The sequence below is a fragment of the Struthio camelus genome, chromosome 8, assembly GCF_040807025.1.
Source record: "Struthio camelus isolate bStrCam1 chromosome 8, bStrCam1.hap1, whole genome shotgun sequence".
Taxonomy (NCBI): domain Eukaryota; kingdom Metazoa; phylum Chordata; class Aves; order Struthioniformes; family Struthionidae; genus Struthio; species Struthio camelus.
In genome coordinates, this window is record NC_090949.1 from 12992070 (window position 1) to 13016233 (window position 24164).

Sequence of the window (24164 nt, forward strand, 5' to 3'; positions counted from 1 at the left end):
AAGCATTTTAGTCATGACTGTTTCCCCATCTGATGGCAAGGAAAAAAACATCTGTTGACTATTTTGTAAAACCGCCTTAAGATTTTCATTCAGACTGCAGGACCCTGAAACTGATTACTTCCAAGCAATGAGCCAGTCTTTGTGCTTTCTCAAGTACTCGTTGGAAAGAAAACGTAATGGAACTACAGTATTTGGTACTGCAACACCAAATCACGGTACAGTAATTCAGGACTGAACTCAGAAAGGAGACAGGAATAGGGGCACACAACACTTCTTCAGGCCTTCAGTCCCTCTGCACCTTTGCTCTCCCCCTGCCTGAATATCTGTCCTGCAGGTAATGATTTCATAGCAATCTAAATGACTTGCACTTTCCTGATCTCTAAGAGACCGACTCCAGAAGAACTATTTGCCGAGTCACCAGAGCCGCCTCCGTCCCCAAAGCACCATCTCCGCGGGGGGCGATGCAGCGGCCCAGAGGCAGAGGCAGGCACCACCTACCGCAAGCCTCCAAGGAGGCTCTGCAAAAGCACGACCCGCTTCTCGCTCTGCCGCCAGACCTCACAGAGAAAAGCAGAGGTAGCAAGACTTAAAAAAAAAAAAAAATCAGGAAACAAAATCTGCCTTGTCTTCAAGGGCAGTTTTCCGGCTGCAGCCCGAAGGGTGGGGTGTTGCGCACAGGCTTGTTCCACCAACTGCTGCACTTAGCACCTCGTCGAGGTGCTTGCAACCGTCCCGATTTCGATCTCAAATCCTGGCATGTCAATAAGGATTCATTCTGCTAAATCTAGTAAAGCGACTCCCCCTCGAGTGGGTGTAACAGCAGGAGAAAGATATAAGTTTACGCTTCAGCTGTTTTATTTAGCTTTTCGGATTAAACAAAGCGACACTGAAGGTTAAACAAGCTTTACAAAGTAAAATCTATTGTCGCAATAGGAAAAGCAAGTAAACACTGCAAAACTGAAAAACAGCCAGTTTTCCTCGACTCAGTATTTTCCAAGACCATTGTTTATATCCTCATACTAGAGCTTTGCCGATGCAGAAAAACCATTTAATGAACTGACTTAGACACACCACTGCAAACCCATGTGTAGGCCCGATTATTTTTGTCTTGGATGGGCTGGGCAAAACGGCCAATTGCAGTATGAACCCCACATTTATTTTTAGTAAAACAGACCAGGAATTTTGCAAAAGGAGGAGCACACACCACAAGGTTGACTTGGCGGTAACTTAACAAGAAATCACTTTGTGCAGCTTCTGTGTGGAGTAGGTTCCTCTATATAACCTGACAGAGGGGAGCTGCTCCAGGGAAAGGGATCCCAGGAATACCAGGGGATGTAAACTACTGCTTCAGAACTACATGCTGCAATGAAAAAGCAAATTCCTGATGCAATTGGGGACAAGAAGTTAACCGGAATATGTTTCTTTAACTAGCTTGAAATGAAAGATGCTGAACTCTTTGCCCTTGCGTGTCTGAAGCCATCTAGAATCATCTAATTTATCTGTTTATATATAGATATTAAAAAAAAAAAAAGATCTTCCACTAATTGGGATTTCAGGCTACTTCCATGACACATCAAACAAATATTTACTTCAGTCGTTCAGTTATGTCTCCAGAGTCACCTCAGATAAGATATTTCAGCTAGTCAACTATTATTTCTTTCCCAGACTTAGCAGATTTTTGCTTCTAGCAAACACAGCTGACTGCTTTAAACCAAGACAGAGCCCAGCTCGTCTCCTCCACAGCGCTGCCTCCTCTCATGCAGCGCCAAGGCATTTCCAGCGGGGGAAAAGGTTACATGAAATCTCTATGATGCAGTCGAAGGGAAATGCCAGTGCCAGCACCCAGCAACAAGCATTTTCTTTATGAGAAATTTGTATTATTTTGAGGAAAATGGTTACATTCACGGGTGTCTTATCTGCAAAATTTCAAATACAAAGCTTTAATTGACTGAAGTTGATAAAAGAAAAGATAGGCTCTCTCCCTTGCCAATCACAATTTTGAACCCAGCGCCACAAGAGCAGGAAAGAAGAAATCATCCTTTGCTGGGTACTACAGGTCATAATAATAGCTGGACCAGCACAGAAAGCAAATACAACAGCAGATGATGATTCAGGGAAGGAAAAGGGCACCTTGGAGGGAAGCAGGAAGGAAGCAGAAAGCAAGAGGTTTTAAACAGAGGAAGAAAGCGGGAACTCAGATTCTACATTTGAAAGCCAGCTACTACATATATATTAAATTGGTATTAAATCTGCAAAAAAGATTTGTAGAGTATACGGCAAGTGTTAAAACAAATTTTCAGAGATTCTTCTAGATGTCAAAGGCATCAAATAACAGCCCAGCCAGTCATGGCTCTATTTAAAGCTAAATGTCCAATTAACAAAGGTTCTATTCTTCGCTCTTTTAAGTACCATAAATCTTACTAAATATTTAGGCTCTCATTTGGCTTTTGCAAATCTTGATCTTCTCTGCAAAGAGATCAAAAGCTTGAGTCATAGTAAGAAAAATTTCAACAGAAAATAAATATTTTGATTGCACTAAGTACTTTAAGAACTAACGCCCTTCTACTCCCATTGAAGACCATATTGCTTCTTTGTTATACTGAACTTAATCTATGATAATTCATGCTTTAAGGATTTGCTTCAAATACTTTTTTTGCCATTTAAAACATGGTGAAAGGAACTATGAACTTAAGAAGAAAAATTTTTGTGATGTTTGAAAGGTCTGTAACACTGGATAGGCAAATTAACATTAAACTACTAAATACACTTTATATATTCTGAAATGCTCTGTGAAAGATTAGTTATTCCTTTATTACCTTTCCTCACATTGAAGAAATTTACAAAAATATGTTTTGGTGCAACTGACCTGCAGTCAGCAGCGTCAAGAACTGTAAATTCTTCCTCTTATACAACCTACTTTTAGCTTTTTTTATACTTAAAATCTCTATCTGTTTAATTGAAACAGCAGCAAAAAGATCAGATGCTTTTGAAAATACCTTCCAGACATATAAAACCATGGAAACCAACACTGTGTTTTAATTAAATCTATTTCTATTAGAATCAATGAAGTACAAAAATCTTATTTTAAGTGCAAAGCAGCCTTGCTTTGTCTTCCACTTTAAAGAGAACATTTTTAAGGTTGTAAGGAAATGGGGAATACTAGCACCAGCAGAACTTTGCCTAAATTAGTAAGCAGAATACATGAATAGACATTTATCTTCAATTGTAACAACCTTATGTTGTCACCTTAAGCTTTATATGATCAGTATATATTCACTGCATCCAGCGTTCTATGCCCAAAATATTACCTTATAATTCATTTTTCTTCATGTTTCACACAACTGCACATGCTTTGTAAATGTTTTTGATTCAAGGAAAGAAAAGAAAGAACAGAAGTAGGAAACAGCTAATCAAGTGTCATGGAATATGTTTCCAAAGGGAAAAAAATATTGTGTTTTCTCACTCATGGAAATCTAATTTGTGCATGTCTGAGACTAAGAGGAACGGGAAGGGAGGCAAAGGCTTGAGTGACTTTTCTATAGTAACTTTAAAGCTATCCTTAAAGAAGTTTATTACACAAAATATTCATCAAATTTGTTTTAATTTTCAGCTTTTCTTTAGGATTCGTTACACCATACTTGCATTTTTATGCTTCCTGATGCCCTGCCGCATAGCTATTTGCCACATTCAGAGAAGTTTGATTCCTTCAGGTGCTCTGACAAAGCCAGCAAGAAATTTCTTATTTAAGAAACCCTTTAAATATTGCTAAATCTGCCATGAGTAGCTTTGAAAATCTACCCTATAATGCACTGACATAAGAGGACATGGAAGTAGCTATGCCATCCTCATTGTTGCTGATATTATTTTTTATATTTGTAAATAATTTGTAAGTAATAACATTACTAAAACACCCATCGCAGGATTGCACTACAATTTGAAACACATTAGTTCATTTCCCAAGAAAATTCATTTTTCATTCATTCTTTTCAGCTTTAACCCATTTTTTTTAAACTCTCCAGACTAAATTTGCCTATGTTTTATTTTTAACACTAACATGCAATATTTCCAGAAGGTGTATTCTTGGCATATGATAATAATCAAGCGCTTCATTTCAAATGCCTTAGTGTCAGATGTTCTTTCCATTTCCATGAAAGAGTAGGCAGCATGATGGTATTTCATAACCATTCACTGAAACTGCTGCTTGAATTAAGACAACGTAATTCACATAAGGCTACATGTCATCTAATGGTATTCTTCAGGATGCGCAAACAACAGAAAAAGCAAAATGCGTTTCCAAACACAGCCCACCTGTATGCAGAAGTGCATCCTCTGAAAAGTGAGGAACACCGACTGGGAAGCACAGATATACCTATTCTCGCTCCCCTCATACCAAATAAAGCTGGGAAGATTAATGTCAGATAAATACTTGGAGAACCACCATGCAGCACTGGGGGAAGAATGCCCTTGCTTTTATTCTCCCTGCAAATGCTAATTTTTAGAATTCTCTTCTGCCACCGTTAAAAATGAGCAGCCAAAAGAGTCTTCAGCAGAATAATTTCACTTATTTTTTTCTGTTTCTGCAAACGTTGTTTCTGTTTGAAACCTAAAAGCCGTTTCAGATGTTCAAGGCCCCTCTACATTTGAGGACAATTCTACACCACGAAATTGATGTAATTCAGTGGCAAAAGAGGCTCTTCTGCAGCAGAACTGCAGCCCTCCAGAACGGCTCAGGAACGTAAGTAAGGAAAACGAATTTGCAGCATAGACTGAAAGCACTAACACATCTCAGAGAAGGCACATCCAGAGAAGAAACAGCCACAGCTTTAGCTCAGGTTATCTGTGTATGATTTTAGTTACTTCCATTATATTCCTAGTGACAATAAAGCTACTGAAATTTAACTGGTATTGCTGGTTGAAGAAATTGTAGACGTTCAGCTGTTCAGACCACAAACATAATTCTGAGCTTTGTTGCCCATAAGTAAATTGGTAGGCTGTCCTCAAACAGCAAAATCAGAATAAAACTACAGTCTTGTCTCAATAAGCAATGTTAAATGTGTAAACTAGGAAACTTTCTCCACTTTTTGCAAAAAGGAATGCCTAATGCTAACGGATCTCATTGCTGTAAACAGGAGCAAAGCAGTTGGGCAAAATAACGAGCTGAGAAACACGTTCCCTCCTCCCAAGCCCCTTACGCGAGCCTGCACAGTGCTGTGAGCCCAGCCCTTCCTGCGCCCCCCCGCCCCGTTTCTACAAATAAGAAAGGATGACAAGACTATACGCCGGTTAATACCTTGTATAAAACACATCCCACTCAAACAATGCTTTTTTCCATGTACAATCCTATGAGGTACAGAAGTTTCAAAAATTCTACAGGGCACCTGTTTTACTTACAAAACTCTTTCTTACACTAACTACCAAACCTACTTTGCTCAAAATTGTTAAGACCTTGGGTCAAGGAGACAGTGGCATTAGCACTCAACAGAAAATGTGCTTCTCTACACTAAAATAGCCATTTAAGCAAGAATGTGGAAATGATTTATCTTGCAATGTTTGAAGTTGGATCTTCACCTCTGCTATGTCATGACTGCACAATCAGTCAGAGAAAGACTGTTATACTTTCATACAAAGAAAAGGATATTCAACTCTTCACTCTGAGTACCTAAGAAGTAGTATTGCCTTTTAGAAAATAAGAAAAAGTATAAAGATTACCTAAAGGAAACATTCGTATTTATAACATCAGAGTAGGAGACCTTAAGTGTTCCAATCCCCAAATATAAATCTCAAAATGTTTAATATTATAAAGGCAATGTAATTTCACTGAAAGCTGTTTCATTCAAATTAAGCTACATTTGAAATCCTAAGTATTGCAGTGCTACATTAATGTGAGACAATCAGAAAAATCAAACGGAAAACGCAAAGTGAAGCTCATTAATCAAATCTTGTGAAGAAAATCAGAATTTTGAAGCAAGAAAACAGGATTAAGTTTGGTTTTCAATTTAGGGGCGCTATTTATTCATTGGCTGTCCTTTAACTGTTATACAACCTATAGACATTTTAAAAGTACAAGACTATAAAAAGCTTTCCAATAATGCAGGCCCAGTACTGAAAATATTCATGCATTCACCTAACAGGATTTGCAGGATCAGATCCCAACCAGACGGTCTTCTAGAGATATAACAAGTCCCATAAGATCACAAAGACATACACCCATAAGAATTTGTTGGTTTTTACCAATGCTGCAATGTTGCCAAAGTTGCTGATGTGAAAAATAAGTAGTTGTCATAACTGTGGTCACAAGTGCTCCTACTGGAATTGAGAAAGCTGCCCACTTACAGACAATCTGGCTCTTAATCTATTTTTCTTCTGTAACTTGTATCAATTTTGCGTACAAATAAAATTCAACTGTTGTACTCTCAAAGAATTAAAAAGTTCAGGTTTCTCATATTTGTAGAAATTCTCCCAGCAAGAATATCAGAATTCAATGCAATAACTGAGGCAACTAGGAAAATGTAGCCAAAAAGTATCTTAATTTTTCTCCTTTCGACCTGTCATAACTGTGCATTTTCTCAGTCAATGAATCTTTAGTCCAGTATATGACGGTTTCAGCCGTTATTCAGATAAGTAACAACGCGGTCATCAAGGCAAAATTCTTTTATAAGAAACCACAGTATTCTTCGTTTGAATAACATGTAAATATGCACAGAAACGTCTACACATTATAAATGGGTATAACATAGGATTTCTCCTATATGCACAGGGTGAAAAAATCTGTGCATAAATCAAGAAGTGATATTCAGCTTTCAAAGATCAACTGTAAATGAAATTCTCTGCCTTTTACGTACCTTTATATGAATTTAGGGAAAAGACAGCGTAATCAGTTAGAAAGAACAGGCATTATAACTGAAATAATCATTTCCAAACATCCTATGGACAATGTATATATCTGTTTATATCACTTGCACTGATCTCATATATATATGAAATTATTCCAGTTTATGTTCTGGAAGAGAGAATCTCAAACCATAAATACTGCTTTTAAAGTGAGTACATCAGAGAGAGCATTAATGGCATGACATGGAAAGAGATGAATGCATGGACCGGAGAGGCAACTCAGTTCTCAAGGCATAGAAATATGTCAGCAGACTTGACCTCCTGGCCTGAAGTTCTAGGCAGAGTACAGCAAAAGAAAAGAAACTATCAGCAATTAAAATAATGAACAAAAATGGAAAAATATATCGACGAGCATTTTAAATCAGGCTTCTCACAAAAAAAAGCAGTAGCCATGCCACATTCACTGCCTCCCCAACACGTGCCAGGATACCTATTTAGATAGGCCACAAAGAATTGGATGAGGAGACTGATTTAGAGGAAAAATAAGCCTTTTTTTTTCCTGCTAGAGAGAATAAGCAACACCAAGGACAGCAGAAGGTAAACTTGCTTCTTTCAGTAATAGCACCAGCTTCAAGTATTCAAAATGCAGCTTCAGAATACAAGATCACTAATGGTACAAAAGCCTAAATAAAAATCCCTCATGCTATTGTCATGAACTTTTTATTTCATCATGAAAAAGGTGGAATAAAAGATAATATCATTTCCTACCCAATTTACCTACAGAAATTTCACTCTGCCCCAGAGTCACAGATAATGCTTAAGATGCATGCAAAATGTATAAAATGTGATTGTGTAAGATGCGTTGCCTTAGTTTATGACAATATTTTAAATCAAACTAAACTTGTAAAGTCTTTGTATGATCAATTTGCAATATGAGAAGGTTATTCTCATTTAGCTTAGAATAGATTACTTTTCAATGTAAGCTAAACAACATCTGGTTTAAATCAAAATAACAGTTTGTGGATTTTTTATTAAAATAGTATAAAAATTACATTTTTACATGCAATTGATATAATTTTTTTCTTTCTTGAGGGAGGAAAGACTGCTAACATTTAAATCATTATCTGGGCAATTATTGTTACAGTTCTCAAAGCTGTTGTTCAATATTCCCTGCAGTTTGAGAATAGTTCCTCTGTGCAATACTACCAATTTACAATGCAAACCTAAACTAATTTCTTGCTGCAAGTACTATTGCAAGGTACTGTACTTTCTGACTGCAAGTACAAGGGGAAGGGGCCTTTTCTAATTATCATCCATTAAAAAAAAAGGGAGGGGGGAAATTCATTTGACTTTTCTAAACTTCTGTATTTAAATACCAAATTTTTGTTACAATTAAATATCCTACTAAAATTCTCCCTCGTAAATGAAACAAACGGTTTTGTACGAGCAACAGAACTAGCAAGTCGCATCCCTCTAGGACTTCTATATAATGTAGCTATGCAACTTGCTCATACTGCTGCTCATTCTATTAAATAACCTTCAAAAGGAGTAGATATCTGATGGATTATTGTATTATAAATGGATAATTTGTAGCAATAGCTCATCTATAGGACGACAGAACTTGCAACCCCAGATAAACTATCTAGTGTATCTGGTCACATAACTTGCCTGAGGCAATGCAATTCCTGATGCTTCAATAGGAGCTGTAAAAACTCTAGTTCATCTTCACTGTCTTTAATACTATTTAATCTGATATACTACATTATAGTTCATAGTACACAGTTTGCCTACTAAGATGGTACCCCAAAACCATTCAAGATTTTCTTGTCAGTAACTTGGGACTACAAAGCTAATCATTCAGGTTGACATTTTCATCAACCATATTTGACACAGTCCAATTCTTCCTGTGCATACATGCATGAGCATATTAATACATACAGTGTTTAGCCAGAAGCCTTCCTCGCGTCTAAGAATACTAAGGAAAAATACATTGTCTTAACCGTGCAAAAAAAAAAAAATTTTTTTTTCTTTGAAGAGCTCCGGTACTCCCAGAGACACTTGAGTTTCAGCAAGAAAGTATCCTCTGTGTCAGGCATACACTGCTCTTGTTCTCAAGAAAATCTACCCAAATGCAGCCATATTACATTTCAGAAAACTGTAGCTCACCCCGTTCCTCCAGCATGCTACAAAACGTCCTTCCTGCCCATGGCAGGAGGGGTAAAACCAAGCTATCCCTGTAAAGGCCAGTTACAACAGCTCCATATCATGGCAGCAGCCAAGCATCAAACGCAGGGCTGTACTTTCACCCACAGGGAACACAATATAAGCTGGCCTTGCCAGTTCCATTCTTCCCGACCACAAGGGTACGTTTCCATCCCCACGTAACTCTCAGGGATGCTGTCGCAAGCACTGGTGAAGCTACCTGCTGAACAGAGAGAGGCGAAAACAATCCATTACTTTTGTTTAAAAAAAAAAACAAAACAAAACAAATCCTCCTTCCCCAGTTCATTTGGCAGGTGTATTAACCCTCAGCCTGGCTCAAGCAAGAGGATGATGTAAAGGTGGGAACAAGGCCCAACTGGACTCCCTGGGGACAGCATGGGTTATGGGGGTTAAACTCTGGTGTGAGAGCAGAGACTGTCTCTCGTGCTCTCTGCGATTCTGAAGAGACACCAAGGCTGCAAGCAGGTACCAACCATCTGATTCTGGGGCAAAAGAAATACAATCCGTGCACAGACAAAAGGAAGCAGCACATAAGGACAAGGAGATTGATGAAACTGAAACAGAAGGAAGAACAAACCTTGCGGCTCAATGTAGAAACTGGTCAGGCAAGGAAAGCAGGAATAGAAACAACAAAATTCAGACAGCAAGAGAAGGGAACATGTAACAGAAGTTGGGATTAAAAGAGTGGAAGCCAAGAGAGAAGAAAGGCAAAGACTTGTATAGCAGGGAGACCCGAATGCCCAAATGAGATGACTGCAGTATTTGCTTACTGAGTTGTTAAGAACTGCACTAAGAGAAGCAGGATTGGAAAAAAGTAGAAGGAACAAGGGTCAAGTCTGAGATAATAAGTAATAGACTATCTGATAGAGTTACTGCTTCCTGGTCTGCAATAAAAATCAAAATAACCAAGTACACAATTTTTAAAATGTCAGCATCTACCTGTGAAAACAACAGATGTTTTCCCCGCTAGTGCTGTTCCACTGAGGGTGACAACTGACTACTACCATCGGTTACTCTGCTAGCTCAAGTGACAAGAGTCCTTGTCACCTGAGGGCTTCAAACCTGCTGCTGAACTAGAAGAACATCAAAAGAAATTCCACCATGTGGCATTTTGTCCATTTTCTCTGTTTGCCTTCCTAAAAAACAGGAAAATCACTCACAAAAGACTATATAAGAATATCACGATTACAATTTGAAGCCATAAATTCATCCTAAGGATAGTTGTTAAATATTTGTTGGTAAACTCCCTGAACTCAGTAATGAAAGACACACATGAACTAAAGGGATAGCTCTGCCTTTCTACTTTACTAGAGCAATAAGTTTCACAAAATCAATAATTAGTGTTCAGCAATAATTTGGCTTTGTATCTCATCACAACAACTTTAGTTCCACTAAAGTTTTAGTGGAACATTAGTCCAGTACCTACCCTCTAAAAAAGGCAACAACTTTCTGTTGCAGCATCTCAGAGGACACAGGATTTTCACAACAATCTTCACTGCATTTACATTATATATACTTGACAAACTAAGTATGCACACAATATGCACTGAAGAGATTAAAAGCATGAAAACTATATCTGTAAGCATAACCAACACACAAAGACTTACTTGTTTACAGAAGCAAGAAAAGCTGAAGATGGAAATATTGAGTTAGTCCAAACAACATCCACTGATAAAACCCAAGGACTGTGATGAAATCAAGTCCAACAAACAAAAGAAGTGCAGAACATAGAAATGAAAAGCCCATAGCTGGTATGCCAGAAAAATGCTGAGCTCAGTCAGAAGCCATTACTTAAAACTAGTGCTCTTATAGGTGTCTGAAAGGTATGAAACTTCCTGACATAATTGATAACCCCACGATCACCTGCAATCCCAGGATTCATAGCAACATCATTAAGCGTTACTGCCCTGATCCTCAGAACGGCCAGACCAGATGCAGCCAAGAAAGAGCGGACCCAAATTACATTGCCATAATATCCAGCTTTGGCTAAGCCTTCAAAGACATCTGGAATACAAAACTTATGTTCCTGCTATCATCCATGCCCTGTATACATTTTTAATCCTCATCCTTTTTAATCATTTTTTGCTGTTTCAAAAAAAAAAAAAAATCTGGCCGAACCAGTCAAGACTGAATCTTTTGCAACAACCGAGCCCGTGACCAGAACAACAGCTAATAGCAATGCCTTAAACAGCCCAACGCTGTTACAACTTATCAACAGACTGATAAGATAATGCTTTGTGCCTGCCTTTCTCCAGCAGCAAGATTTCAAGTTAAAGTCTGAACCAAAAACAGAAGCTGCATTCTCTCTGGTTTGCTTTTTTCTTTTCTTCTGCATGAGCTCTGAACAAGCACTATTTCAAGTCAGCTTCTTTAACTTTTCGAAGAAGAGGGAAAAAGCAATTACCATCTCCCAAATTGTATAAAACATTGTTAGATAGATGCTTCCTTATGGCAACCTTCCACAGTTAACAGGAAAGGAAAAAATGAAAGCTAATAAAATATAAAGAAGTAAACAGTATTTTATTTCCAAATATTTTAACTGTTTTTTTATTATCTTTAATAAAAGGCTAAGAAGATTTGTCACGGGAACTGCCTGCAATTTAAAGCAGACTGATGTGTCTAAGCTAGAAATCTTAAATGATAAGTTAACTGTTTAACACTGCGTAGCTATAGGATTCCCAGCAATAATTGCTTGAATTCTCTTGCCCGTTTGTTCCACTAAACAATGCACATTCAGAGCCCCCATTGTACTACATCTTATAAACAAATAGTGTGTCTCCTCAGCAGAAAACCTGGCATTCCTGTTTGGCACGGCAAGTTGTCAAGAAGGCACGGCAGTTCACAGTTTTTGTTTCACATTAGTCACTGTTAGGATAAAAAAAACAGAAATCATTGGTTTACCATAACTTTGCCAGCAATTGCAGAAACTGCATAGCACCTGCTCTTCACTAAGAATTTAGCTCATGGTCCTCAGCACACTCCTTCCCCTAGGAAAAGCAAAAAAAATTTCCATTTTCTAATCCCCAGAGAATTTAACACGAAGCTGCAAAAACAAAAGCTTCTCATATCAAATTATTCAGGTCCTATGTCATAAAATAAGCTTTATAGTTAAGTCTTCTCATTTGTAGAAGAAAACAAGTTATCTGAATCTTTCTGAAAAACAATCAATGCACACATATTTTGACCTCCCATGTTAAAGTCACTTCTCCCCATCCACAAGATATATTCTTACAGTATTAGCATATTGTTTTCCTGGAATATGTTTTAAAGACTTTGAATGTTAAATGGTAACTGCTGTCTCATCTGTTTAGTTTACTTCGCTCTGAATAACATGCACATACTCTAAACTTCGGTGTTTTTTTAACAGCAAAGAATTCCTTCAGATGAAGCTCAGTCTCAGTGAGGCACACTCTCAATCAAAGCACCTGATTCAGCTACTCACCCAGACTGTGGCTTTATGGGAGTGGCATCCATTACCACTAGGGAAATAACCCGCTCTTCAAATGGACAGACAGACGGTCAGGTCTTTGGCTGAAAAATAAAGAGTCCAACAACCTATTTTTGCTCTTTATAGGATAAAAAATATATTATTACCTGATCATATAGAACGAGTCCTATAGATATGATTTCTCTCTCACTGAAAAGCAAATCTTCATTCATTATGTACACTTCTCACTTCAGAGTTTGTTGTCCTCGTACACAGGCTTCTCCTCTACCAGAGAAAGTACAATTCGGATTGACATTGCTGGAACCTTGAGAAAGCCCTAAACTAGCAGGTAGTGCCATTACTTAAGACTGACAGATGAGTCTCTGTTGTTAAAGGAAATCGCCGAGCGCTGCAACTTGAAAACCACTAGTAACTGTTGGATGGAGCAAAAGGGTCTCCTCAATAGGAAACAGCCACAATGTTTATGTGCCTTCTGCAAAATTATTTACTTTTTTAGAGTCCATTAAGAAATTTGAGCCTCCCTCTACTTCAACATAGTGCATTGCAAACTTGCAGATATGCATAAATGTAAATGGAAAATAAACAAAGATCTGTGATTTTTCTGGACTCTAAATTTTAGGAAAATACTGCTATTTTGAATGCCTCATTGTTGTGTGTCTTTAAAATCAAAACAGGTCATTACAGAGCATCTTAACATATCAGCAGACATCTTACCAGTTGCACAGCCCCTATACTTTCCCTCTTTCCCTGCCTTCTTGCCATAGAAGAAGGAAGATCATTCCTGTAACAATATCTATATCTAGAGAAAAAACTCTTGTTATTTCTAGATTTTGCAAGCTGAGCATCTACAATATATTTTCTAATCTTTTGGTTTTGCTCATTGATGGGCAAATGGGGATCCTCTGTTTTATCTGTGTCCTGGCCGAGAAATATATTTAAAAAACAAAAACACCCCAGCTCTTTGAGAAGCTTGTGCCAGCTTCATTGTCAAGACAAAGGTCACTGCATTCCTATTCATGATGACCTACAACTGTACCCATTTAAAGACTTCATTATGCTACATTAGAAGGAACTCTTTCTCAGAGGTTTTCATTTAGCGTCATTGTGAGAAGAACAAAACATGTAAGCATCAGAACACGGTGTTAAAAATAGTAAAGCTGCTGATTTTAGCTACCAACAGTCTATTCTGTTTGCCGTCTACTAGGAAGACATCAGTCAGAGAATGATTTCTAGAGCCAAGTAAAATAAAATATGAAACAACTTTTACTCTAGAGTGCATCCAGACTCCACAAATTGATTACAATCTCTTATAAAACCAGAGGTGCCAGCTCCTCTAGAGATGAGCAATTGGTTTAATCCTCATCTCCCAAGACTTGTAAAAGTAAAGCCAGAAAGAAGTTTTAGTTAAGACTGCTCACGAAAAACACTTCTACGTCACTTAAACATTTCATACAGTTTTAACGCTACGCTAAAACCACCAAGTGAAGCTTACACGTCTTATTATAGGGTTCGACGGACTAAGTATGTGAACTGCTTTATGATATAATTGGGCCAAGCTTTGTAAGGTTAACAAATTTCTTGAGCTAAACAGCTTGAATATTTTTAGTGACGCTCCTGCACTGATTATAGTTGAATAATCCTCTGCACTAAAGCTGTCCAGAATTCATACAGAAGAATTTTGGCACAGATTTCTGCATTTCATTTTCGCCAAGTGAATCAATACTTGGAAATGGCAGGTATTCAAAGAAAAAGCAGGTGTTCTAAGAAGTGGAACTTGCTGTGCCATAGGTGTCACATTTCCAAACCATTATGGACCATAGTCCAGCTGAATGGGGAAGGCTTTGTTTTCTCTTACCAAGAGACTGCAGGACTGCCTATTGCCACTAAAGCCACGGGGCCACGAACTTCTGCAAGTAAATGCGTTATTATCAACCTGGCCAAATTCCAAGTAGATAGTTACCTAACACCATATAAATGCCCTCTTCAGATGCATACATTATTACTTCTCAGTCTCATTTTCCAGTATTACCAAGCACTTTCTAAATTAATCCACATTTCACTCTAGAGATGCATTTTTGTTTAATAGATAACTCGATCCACAGGCGTACCTGGCATGCCCTACTTTAAGGCACCTCAGCAGAACATGCAAGATGTTTTACTACACTTCTGAATATTTCCCCATTGCAGGAAAGCCAATTGATGCAAAACCTCGTCACTCAAGGAGTTGCATATGGATTTCTTTGTAAATTCTAATCTTCAGTAAAGGTCTTGGTTTTGATTTCCACTCATCTCAGAATCTGAGAGCATCCACAAAAACCCTCATATATATCTCATATTTTTTCTCAGAGGAAACAAATCTCAATTCCTTTCTTTTGTTTGTTTCCCTCAATACAAAATATTCAGAGTCTTTGAGCAGACTGAGAGATCCTTACCCCCACCGATATAATTTCCAGCCATACACCAGCACCTGCACGCATGTCCCAGTCGTGATTCTAACCTCCTATCCACTGGAAACAGAGCACAAGCAAGCCGAGAGGCACACTGTAAGGAGACTTTTGGGGATTGAACCAGAGTCCTCTGGCCTTTGAGGAACATCATGATGAGCTCTCTTCTGCCAACAGTGTAAATTAAAGGTTCCTAGTGACCAAGAACAAGGAGAAATTCCAAATAATAAGAGCTTACCTTCAGATATAGCAGGTTTTAGCATCAGAGGAGGCACGTGCACTACTGTAGAATACCTGACGCTTGCTGCAACTCTTTCATGATAATCATTATATGCCATAGTAGTTCACAGAATGTTTTGAGATTTGTGCCATTAAATAAGAGACTATTTAAAATATATTTTAATGAAAGATAAGAGTCTATTAAAGAATCAGAGAGAGACACAATTCTTTCATTCTTCATTCTTTCTCCATTTTGAACCTGGCTAGATAATATTTTATCAGATTTATACCAAATTACTAAGTACGCAGGCAGCTTTCTAGTATTACATTACTTAGGACAGCCTTTGGTTTTAAATAAAAAGTAGAAAGACAAAAATTGAGTAATACGCTATATACAAAAATTTGCATTAGTCTAACTATAAACATTATAAAGTAAGCATTAAAGTTTAGTCAGAACTAAATCTTCCTTTTAATCCTCAATTCACCCACTCTTGTATGTGCATTATGACAGATTGATTACATGATAACATACTATTTTTTCCAAGCAATGCTGCCTCGCATGCAACACTGAGAGAATGAAGCAGGGCTATACCTAATGTCTGCTTTCTCCAGAACCTGGCTTCACTTGTTGCAGATGCCACATTTACAATCAACAGCAGAAGGAAAAAGACAACCTAGCAATTTGGCCTGCTGAATGTCACCTTAGAGAAGTCAATTCCCCCTATGACTCAACCCCAAAGCTTCTGTGTGATTCTAGACAATCGGCTATTCTACATTTCCTAAGCTAGAAACTATTCTTTAATTTTTTACACAGACACAGTTTGAAACAGCAGGGGTCTTACACCGGGAACTCAACTCCAATGTCAAAGAGATGAAATTCCACTACCTACCCCTCCACGTCACAGGCAACAAATTGAAATTCGGGATCCAAAACTAGTATAAGTCTTGATCGTTACAGTCGGTAAAAAACATAAGAGTATCAGTATGGTGATATTAAAAAATGAATTTATTCTCTTTTGTGCCAGACATAGGCAGATGTTACTCTCTTTGAGGAAATGAACAACGACGAAATAAATCTGGGCTTTAACTGCGAGTGAAAAAGGGGACACAATAAATATTTTGAACAACATGGATAACAAAGCATACCTATGCCTCATAGCTGTTCACTCAGTAATCAGTGGATATGCTGTGTGCTCCAAATGACGCACAGGGAAATGCTGTGCAAAATACTATGCCATATCTTCTTAAGTACTTGCACAAAGAAAAACATCACACAAAAGTCATGTTAGAAGAATATGAAAAGTGAAGACACTCCAATTTATAGAAGAATCCAAAAAACAAATCCTCTTCTGCAAAAACGTGCAACATTCATCGGGGTCACATAAAAGAAAATGCCATCTGAACTAACGTAATAACTAATGGTAACAGCTGTCTATTATCCTGGATGGGTCACCTTCAGAAGATACAGCCACCGAACATTCAAGTCTCAGAATGCAAATGCATTTTCAAAAACTCTTGACTAAAGCGATCAGATGTTCAAGAACAGCCAATGATGCAACCACAGACACCCATCGACCAAGTTAAAGTCCTAGATCCACTATAGGACACTGCTGGTTTTACAAATAAACATTTCATTTTGTTTTTAAAGAGGCATGGGATGAAAAGCCCAGTAGAACATGACATTTTTCCTCCTTAATCTTATTTCAGGAAACACATGAGCAATTTTTGCAGAAGTTTTCCAGAGAAAAATAGAGCATGGAGTCTGCAACAGACTAAGCCTGGAAAATTCCAGCCTAAATGGTTAAAGGCTGGCAAACTCCGAGGAGGGGGTGAAGAGGATCCTTCCATTTTAAAGTATCCTGACTCCATCCAGCACGTACAATAAAAAAAGTGAGAATACTGCAGTAACTTGCTCCTTCTTACATGTCTCTTCTCAAGGTTTCCATGAGATATCAGGCAGCTTTTTTTCCATCAGCAGTTCATAAAACTGAAAATTTGATCTCCCTTCATATCATCATATTTTCACGTTTTTTTCATTCCCTTTTTACAAGCTTCCTACTCTAAAAATCTCACCCACTGCCCACAACTTGCTATCCGGTTTACCTAGTTCACGATCTACTACAAATTTCAGCTGTGTTCTTCTAGATCATCTGCAGGCAGGTTGGACAGGCACTTTTAGCAGCTGGGGGTATACAGACACACACCATAATGCACTTGTCCCAAAGGAAAACATGTTATGCGAGCTACCATAGTAAGAAGCACAAGACTTCATGCACAATTTCCTATTACCATATGTAGCATCTCTCCTTTACACTCCACATGCTAGTGGTAGGAAAGAGACTATGATTCCCTTCCCACGATTCTTTAAAAAAATAAAATAAACCAAACCAGAAACTGGAGTGAAAAAAATAAACAAGAGCCATTTTCCTTTCCTTTTCCCTCCTCTCACTGCCACATCCCTAAATAAATCTTTAGCTTCTGTGGGTTACTAATTCTCAATACACATTTAGTTCTTTCTAGTATCTAGCAGAAAAAAAACAAATCCTGCTTTCCACGTATTCTACCATATTCTTAAGCTTCATTAACTGAAGAAAAATAAATTTGACTTCCATATTAAATTAAGAAGAAATCTAGTTGCGTTCTATCAGGAAGCATTTTTTGAGCGACTGCTTATCTGTGGAGAGAACGTGCAAAATTTCAGTCATTTGCCCCTCATCACCCAAAATGATTGCCTGCAATTTTCTGAATATTGAATATTTAACATGTGTATTCCATATTTACTTTGGAGATTTTTTTCTCCCTATTCATCATACCTCATTGCTTTTCAGCATGCCAATGATTTTTCCCTTGTCCATGTCATTACCTGATTCAAATGACCATCTTCCATTCTTCAGTACTCTACTTCTCAACTGTTTTAATACTTTTAGCATTACTAGTCTTCTACTCACATGCAAAATTAAAGAAAAAAGAATGGATTAAGTGAACCCCCAAGAATGTTCACATTACCTAAACTTGTCTCTAAATAAAGGTTTTGCTGTAATACTTTTACCAGGCTTTCCTTACATGCAAAAGTTGCATCAAAAAATAAGAACAGATAGATGACTTTCTAAAATCTTTACTTTGAACACATGTGTCATTCTAGATTTTCAACAATTACAGAATGTCTTTGAAGTTAACAATATGAAATGTATAGAACTTTATCCAAAAGCATATATAAAAAGACACAGATTTAAAAAGATGAGGTTATACGAACAGTTTGACTGAAGGAAATTGGTTATTTTTTTTCCTTGGAAGCTAAAGGTATGAGTTAGTCCCACCATTTCTAAAATAGTGCATTCAAATTTTCTGACCCAAAAAGAACTTGAAGGAAGAAAATGAGCTTAAAACATGCCAGTAAGTCATACTACTGCTTTTCAAAATTTAATGTCATAATATTTTCTTAATAGGTTCTCAAAAGCGGGACTGGATAAGAGAAGTGATATCTTTATGATTTTGTGAATAATGGGTTTTATTAGTATTAAGTTAAAGCAAACAGCCAGAACAATACATATGCAACTTCTACTACACACAATATAAGAAAGTAAACTATAACCTCTGCAAAACAAAAGAAGAGATACTGAAAAAGCCAACACAGTGGTTATGGACTATTCCAATCCCTGATAACAGACTGGGTTCTGTGTTTAGAGAACTGTTGTCGTTCACTTATTTAAACTGACATAGGGTGAAATACATAATCAAGTATAAAGAAAAAGTTAATGGAATTACATGGATTCTAGGAGAACAAACTCTAGATTAGTAAGGAGAAAAAAAAAAAAAAAGATAGTTCACCTGGTAAAAGAGGTTACAATGGGCTTGGGTATGAATTTTTAGTGGTGAGGGACAACGGGAGAAATTACCCAGGATTTTTGTAACAATTCGTTTAATAATTCATAGTTTTCAGAATACCACTTTCATAACAGAAGTGTTTTACACTTGCACAATGTTAATAACTTTATTATACATGGAAGCCTGTAATAGGCTGATTACACAATAAGACTGCAAACAACCACTGGTACTTTCCTGACACCAGAAAAGTACGTAAGACTGAAACATCACCAAGAGTACATAAAAAACCATCAGCATAAACATCACCAAAATTACATTAAAAAACTAATCAAAAAATACATTTGCAAAAAGTGGTTTAGAGCAGTGCCACTGCCTTTCAGCAGCTTCAAATGGCCACTAGTATTTATAGCAGGTTTCCGTGGCTCCACAGGCATTAATCAGGATTCACATATAATAAATAATGTACCACAAAATATACATAAAGTAAGGCAATAATTCCAATTAAAAGTTCTGTTGATATTAACAAGCCACTCAAGTTCTCCTTTTGTAGTTGATGTCATCACCAGAAACCTTTGATGGAATTGCAGCCTTAGGCCCTAAGCCCGCAACAATAAACTGCTGCAAACCCCTATATCCGTAAAGAGCTCCAGTGAAATCACCAGTACGCTGCTGGGCACAGGGGTCAGCCGATCCTGACGGAGGATCAGGGCCTTAGTATGTACAATTGGGAGTATATTATTTCTTATTGTACATGGAAACCTTAACAGAATTCTAAACAAAGTGGGTGTTCATTGTTCATTATCTGATGCCGTAAGACATCAGAAAGTGCGCAGTAAGGTATGCACTTTCTGGAATGTAAATCTTTTTAAATTCTAGCTATTATGTTGGGGTGAGAGAGGGAGGAGGGAAGAAGGGGAAGAAAAGGTGTAAATTAAGAAGAAAAAAAAAAAAACACAAACCAAGTAGAGGAGTTGGGAGGACAACAAAAGAAAGGGAACCTTATACACTAAAAGAATGTGGAAAAGGGGGAGAGCAAGAGACCAATTTCTTTTAAACCATGTATAATAAATAATGTATCCCAAAAGCGTATATAGATTATGACTGTATTTTCAAGTTGGGGTTCTTATGACATGAACCAGACGCACGCATTTTGTTCTCACGGTTTGTGTCAACAGAATCTCTTTATGGAATTACAGTCTTACACAGGAGTTCTGGGGACATTATTGTTTCTATTAAAGCTACCATTCTGGGCTCTTACTATCGATCCATGAATATCTGCTCTACCTGTCTGGAATGAGCATCACCTGGAAGAACAGGAGTACTTTAAAAGCAACAAGATTTAGGTAGCAAAAGTCGTTCAGATCAGCCCAGATATAAAAGACAGCAAACTGCAATGTCATAGATCCCTTCCTCAAAAAGCTGAAATGTATTTGTCACTATCTGTAAATTGGAAGTTCCAATACACTAGCGGTGCATAGAAATCCCATGCTTCGTTACACTTTCCTGAGAGTAAAGCAATTAGAATAAACCTTAATCCTAGGAACAAAGTTAATTTTTTTGCATTTTAAACTTTTGGGCTATTCCCTGACAATCTATATATGTAAATTTGATTGCTAAACGTTGTCACTTGAACAAAAAAACTATTTTAATCTATTGATTTTTGATTAAAAACCATAATAAACAGATCTAAAAAAATCACACTAACAAAATAAACTAAATATGAAAAGTTGCATTGAAAGGGCATGTTACATTATTCTTAATAGGACCGTGTAGAAACATTCCAATGGCAGTGTTGTCAAAGTAAAACAAAATTACATAAAAAAGACCCCACAGCCTCGTCACAGTTGGGACCTTACCTGTAACTCTGGCTGGTTGGGGTTTTTACTCGTGTACTACATGGCTCACTTACATCAGACATCATATTTGTATACCCTGAGAAATCTGACACTGAAGTCCTTACTCTATGGTCCACTTCTCCATTAGAGTTAGTGATAAAAGTCATTGGCACCCTGCTGCCCGACTTAAACTGAGAACCAAACGCTTGTGCAAAGTTCTCGATCTGGTAGGTTGCTCTAGGCTCTATGTCCTTCTGAGGATCTATCTGGCTAGCTAACTCCTGAGACGGGATCTGAAAGCTCGTTGAGGATTCTAAATTTTTCTGTTCCTTCTGGCCAGTCAGTTTCTGAGATGTAGACTGGTAGTTAGATGACGTCTCCAAGTTCTTCTGTGGATCAATGAGATCATCTAGCTCTTGAGAAGGAGTCAACTGTTGATGCGTAGCCTCCAAAGCAGATAAATAAAAGCCTGGCTGAGATCCAAGCAACATCCCAAACGGAGGTTTTGGCAATGCAGTTGGCAATACTGAGGTAACGGATTGGCTGAAGCCACACTCAAGTGGAGACGTAGTGTATATCTGTTTGTCTTGAAACAGAGTGTGGTTATGGAGAGTTGAAGACAAACTAACAAACTGGAAGCTAGGTCCAAAAGCAAAACCAGTGCTATTGGTCGTTCTTTCAAAAGCTTGTTGGAGGTATTTGGAGTATTCTTGCAACATGCTTGCCTTATCATTTGAAACTGCTTGCGAGTTAGGGCTCAGGTTTTCTTCCTGAACCATCTCCGAATGCTCTCCTGAGGTGTGCAAGTCCACACGTTGTTCAGTTATGCTGAAAGGATCTTCTTTCTGGCCTTCTGATTTGTGAGAGTACTGGTCCAAAAGGCTCTGTAAGACTTCATCAGGAATACCGGACTTGTCATGGCAAGACTTTATTTCAGTATTTAAAGATGCTGAATCAATAAGAGATAACGGAGCTTCATTATCCATAACACTAACACCTGCAGACTGGATGACGGACTGTTGGGAGGCCATGTGTCCGACATTAACTGAAAAGGCACTGTTACTGCTCGCAGTTTGCAAGTATCTTCTTTTCTTCGAAAACTGCATGGCATCATCGTAATTGCTACTTATTTGACCTGGTTTACCTCCTGTACTTTGGAGAAGGCCAATACTTTCTACACCGGTACTGGCTACTAGGCCGAGAGAGCCACTCTGTTTCCCAGACAACGGTTTTTGCCCCAAAATATCTGGCAGTGGTGATACAAAATTAAGGTAACTTTTGTCTGCATGTTTTCTGCTTCCTTTTTTAAAGACCAGTTTTGGCACCTTCTTCTGAAGCTCTTCGATGCCTGTGCCAACAAGACCACCACTGGAAGACACAAGAGGAATATCAACTGCATAATTTGGCATGGCCACGTTAGTTGTGACTTGAGATTCAGTTACTTTACTGCTACACTTATTTCCTTTGTTTTCAGTGGATATACTTTTTGTTTTACTTTTTCTCCTTGAGGAACTTGTGTTTCCCTGAGACAACGCAGCCAGGCTACCCATGTTGTGGTTTGATGATCCAGGTTCCGCTCCAGCACCTGCTTTACCTATGGCTTCACCGCATGTTCTTCTGTGCTTCAACAGTCTATCAGTCCTTGAAAAATACTGCTGACAAGTGTCACATTTGTATGGCTTTTCTCCGCTATGCGTTCTCTTGTGTCTTTCCATATGGTACTTCTGGATGAACTTCATGCTACACTGGTCACACCCAAAAGGCTTCTCCCTGCTGTGGATTTTCTCATGTCTCTGCAGTAAGTACTTCTGGATGAAACCCATGCTGCACTGGCTGCACTGGAAAGGCCTCTCCCCAGTGTGAATGAGCACATGTCTGCGCAAGTGGTAGGAGCTCCTGAAGGCAGCGCTGCAGTGTTCACAGACGTGAGGTTTCTGACTTGGGGACACAACGGCACCTTCTGCGTCTCCCACCAGGGGGGGTTTGGATGAAGCGCTCGGCTTCCGCTTGGCTTTGATTCCCTGAGTTTCTGGCTTTGGCCTCTTTGCCTTCTTGACCTGGGCGTCGTGCTTTGGCTCGCCGGAGCTCCCAGGGGCACCCTCGCCTCTGCCACTCAGTAAGAGATCGCGGTGGGGATGCTGGTGCAGGTGGTGGAGGAGGCTGAGGTCCTGGATCACGCCCTGGCTCTGGCCGGCTCCTTCGCCGCCGCCAGCGCCGCCGCCGAGGCCTGGGGGCCTCTCCTCCCCCGCCGCCCCGAAGAGCCCCCCGTAGTGGTGGTGGTGCGGCGGCGGCGGCGGCTCCTCCTCCTCCTGCTCGCTGGGCTTCTCCTGCTTGATGCTCACCAGGGACTGCAGAAAGCCCCAGGGGCTGCGCGGCGAGGCCGAGGGAGCGGCGGGGAAAGCCCCCGCCGGCTCCTTCTTGAAAGTCATGTCCTGAGGGGGAGGAGGCGCCGGGGGCTCGGCCGCCGCCGTGGAGGAAGCGGCGGCGGAGGCCGGAGGTAACACGCACTGCGGGGGGTGCTGGGCCGCCGCGGGGGGCGGGGGCGCGGCCGCCCGCGTGAAGCTGGTGACCGGGGGCAGGCGGTGGTTGAACATCACCATGCCGGGGGGGAAGGTGGGCTCCATGGCCGCCGCCGCCGCCCTCTTGCCGCCGCCGCCGAGGAAGCCGCTGCCGAGTTTCATCCCCCGGGAGGGGGCGGGCCGGGAGGAGGCGCGGCCCAGAGGGGCTGCGGGACCCGCCGCCCGCCCGGCCGCCGCCGCCGCGCACCGCTCGCTCTCCTCGCTCAGCGGCTGGCCCCCGGCGCGGCCCGGCAGCCGCTGCCCGGGCGCATCGCCGCCACCCCCGCGCGCCCGCGCCGACGGGCGGCCCCGGCCCCGGCCCTGCCTGCACTTACGGCTCCCGCCGCCGCCGCCGCCGCCTCCAGTTAAAAATAACGCCGCGTCCGCTCCACAATGGAATTAGCAGCCCCTGCGCCCCGCACTGCACATGCGCGCCGCGCCGCATGCTGGGTACGGCCCGGCCGGCGGCCCCAGCGCGCACGCGCGGTCGCGCCCCGCCCGCCCGCCTGTCTCGGCCGCCCGGGCGCCGGCATGGCGCGCGCCGCCGGCGGGGCCGCGTCCGCGGGGGAGGTGGGGGGGGCCGCGCCCTCGCCCGCCCCGCCCAAGCCGCCGCCGCCGCCGCCGCCTCACGAGGGCGCGGGCCGCCCCGCGCGCGCGCACACACGGCGCTTTTGAGACGCGCCGCTGCCTTGCTAAATACGGCGCGGGTGGCGCCCCCCCTCCCCCGGCGACGTCAGCGCCGCCGCGCGCGCTGCCCGCGTGGCGGCCGCCCGGCGGTTAA

The 24164-nt window shown here is 40.3% G+C and overlaps 1 protein-coding gene and 1 long non-coding RNA gene across 3 annotated transcripts in view; both read right to left on the minus strand.

Moving 5' to 3' along the window:
• Positions 1-10884, minus strand: part of LOC138067997 (uncharacterized) — a 55548-nt gene extending 44664 nt beyond the window's left edge. For both annotated transcript variants that reach the window (XR_011142482.1, XR_011142483.1), the window contains exon 1: positions 10662-10884. This is a non-coding gene — a long non-coding RNA (uncharacterized lncRNA). The remainder of the gene's footprint in view (positions 1-10661) is intronic.
• An 8258-nt stretch (positions 10885-19142) lies between these two features.
• Positions 19143-23617, minus strand: ZNF281 (zinc finger protein 281). Its single transcript, XM_009669837.2, has one exon. The coding sequence runs from the start codon at positions 23504-23506 to the stop codon at positions 20843-20845; it is 2664 nt and encodes an 887-aa protein (XP_009668132.2). The 5' UTR covers positions 23507-23617; the 3' UTR covers positions 19143-20842.
• Between the last annotated feature and the right edge of the window lie 547 nt (positions 23618-24164).